General features: G+C 39.6%; 1 protein-coding gene across 1 annotated transcript; it reads left to right on the forward strand.

The window, feature by feature from the left end:
• Nucleotides 1–6: 6 nt before the first annotated feature.
• LOC109378847 (olfactory receptor 8B12-like) lies at nucleotides 7–867 on the forward strand (the record flags this gene model as incomplete). Its single annotated transcript, XM_019635110.1, has 1 exon — nucleotides 7–867. A coding segment is annotated over one exon (861 nt), but the record flags the coding sequence as incomplete, so codon positions are not given.
• Nucleotides 868–1,498: the final 631 nt, after the last annotated feature.

The following is a 1,498-nucleotide window of genomic DNA, read 5'->3' on the forward strand; positions in this document are numbered from 1 at the left end:
CAGATTCCCCTCTTCTTCCTGTTTCTAGCTTTCTATGTGATCACCGTGGTGGGGAACCTGGGCTTGATAACCCTGATTGGACTGAACTCTCACCTTCATATTCCCATGTACTTTTTCCTCTTCAACTTGTCTTTCATTGATTTTAGTTACTCCACTGCTCTTACCCCTAAAATGCTAATGGGTTTTGTCTCAAAGAAGAACATCATTTCCTATGAAGGTTGTATGACTCAGTTGTTTTTCTTCTGTTTCTTTGTCATTTCTGAATGCTATATCTTGTCAGCCATGGCATATGACCGCTATGTTGCCATCTGTAAGCCACTGTTGTACACAGTCATGATGTCTCCTCAGGTGTGTTTACTCCTTTTGTTGGGTGTCTATGGGATGGGAGTGTTTGGGGCTGTGACCCATATGGGAAACATAATAGTTCTGACCTTTTGTGCTGACAACCGTGTCAATCATTACATGTGTGACATCCTTCCCCTGCTTGAGCTCTCCTGCAACAGCTCTTACATCAATTTGCTGGTGGTCTTTATTGCTGTGACCATTGGCATTGGGGTGCCTATTGTGACCATTTTCACCTCGTATGGTTTCATTATTTCTAGCACTCTCCACATTAAGTCTACCAAGGGCAAATCCAAAGCCTTCAGTACCTGCAGTTCCCATGTAATTGTGGTGTCCCTTTTCTTTGGGTCAGGAGCTTTTATGTATCTCAAACCACCTTCTATTTTACCCCTTGACCAGGGGAAAGTGTCCTCCATATTCTATAGTGCTGTGGTGCCCATGTTGAACCCACTAATCTATAGCCTGAGGAATAAAGATGTCAAATTTGCCCTGAGGAAATCTTTGAGCAGAAAAATGTTCTCTTGAAAATGATTGAGAAAGGAGGTCCAAAGCTTTGTTTATCAGAGTGTTTCTTTTATTATTTCTCAATGAGTGAAACATATGGCACTGCCTGCTCTCCTGTACTTAGTAGAAAAATTTTCAGTTATTCTTAAGGATACTTATTTCTTTACTCCACCCTAACTATTCCAATCATTCTTTGCTTTATGAAAATAGTTTCCACAGTCATAGAGGGTTAGTCCTGAGTTGGCCTAAGAAATCACTGATTCTAGTCCCTCATATAACACATTACACACTGGAGACTCGTAAAGATTTTGTAGGTTGCTCCTGGGCACACATGGGCCTAGTGCCAGAGCCGGGTCTGGAATCTAGACCCTAAAGCAGAGCAAATATCCACTATTCTCTGCTTTTATTTGAACATGTTTTCCTTATCCATCTTTTCGCCTCGTAGATTTCTTTTCAAACGTGTTTACTTTTAATTTTTGCAGTTAAAGAAATCTAATTCTCTTTACAATGATGTCTGCAACTTTTCAAGGGTTAATTTTTGAAGTATCATTTTTGCAAGAATGTTGGATGTGAAAAATGTGGTGATTTGGTCTTGACAAAATTTTATAAAAACTGTTTTAAGAATTTTCAGTTGGGACTAAAGTTCCATATA

This window comes from Hipposideros armiger, unplaced genomic scaffold (genome assembly GCF_001890085.2).
Source record: "Hipposideros armiger isolate ML-2016 unplaced genomic scaffold, ASM189008v1 scaffold_4876, whole genome shotgun sequence".
Lineage (NCBI taxonomy): Eukaryota > Metazoa > Chordata > Mammalia > Chiroptera > Hipposideridae > Hipposideros > Hipposideros armiger.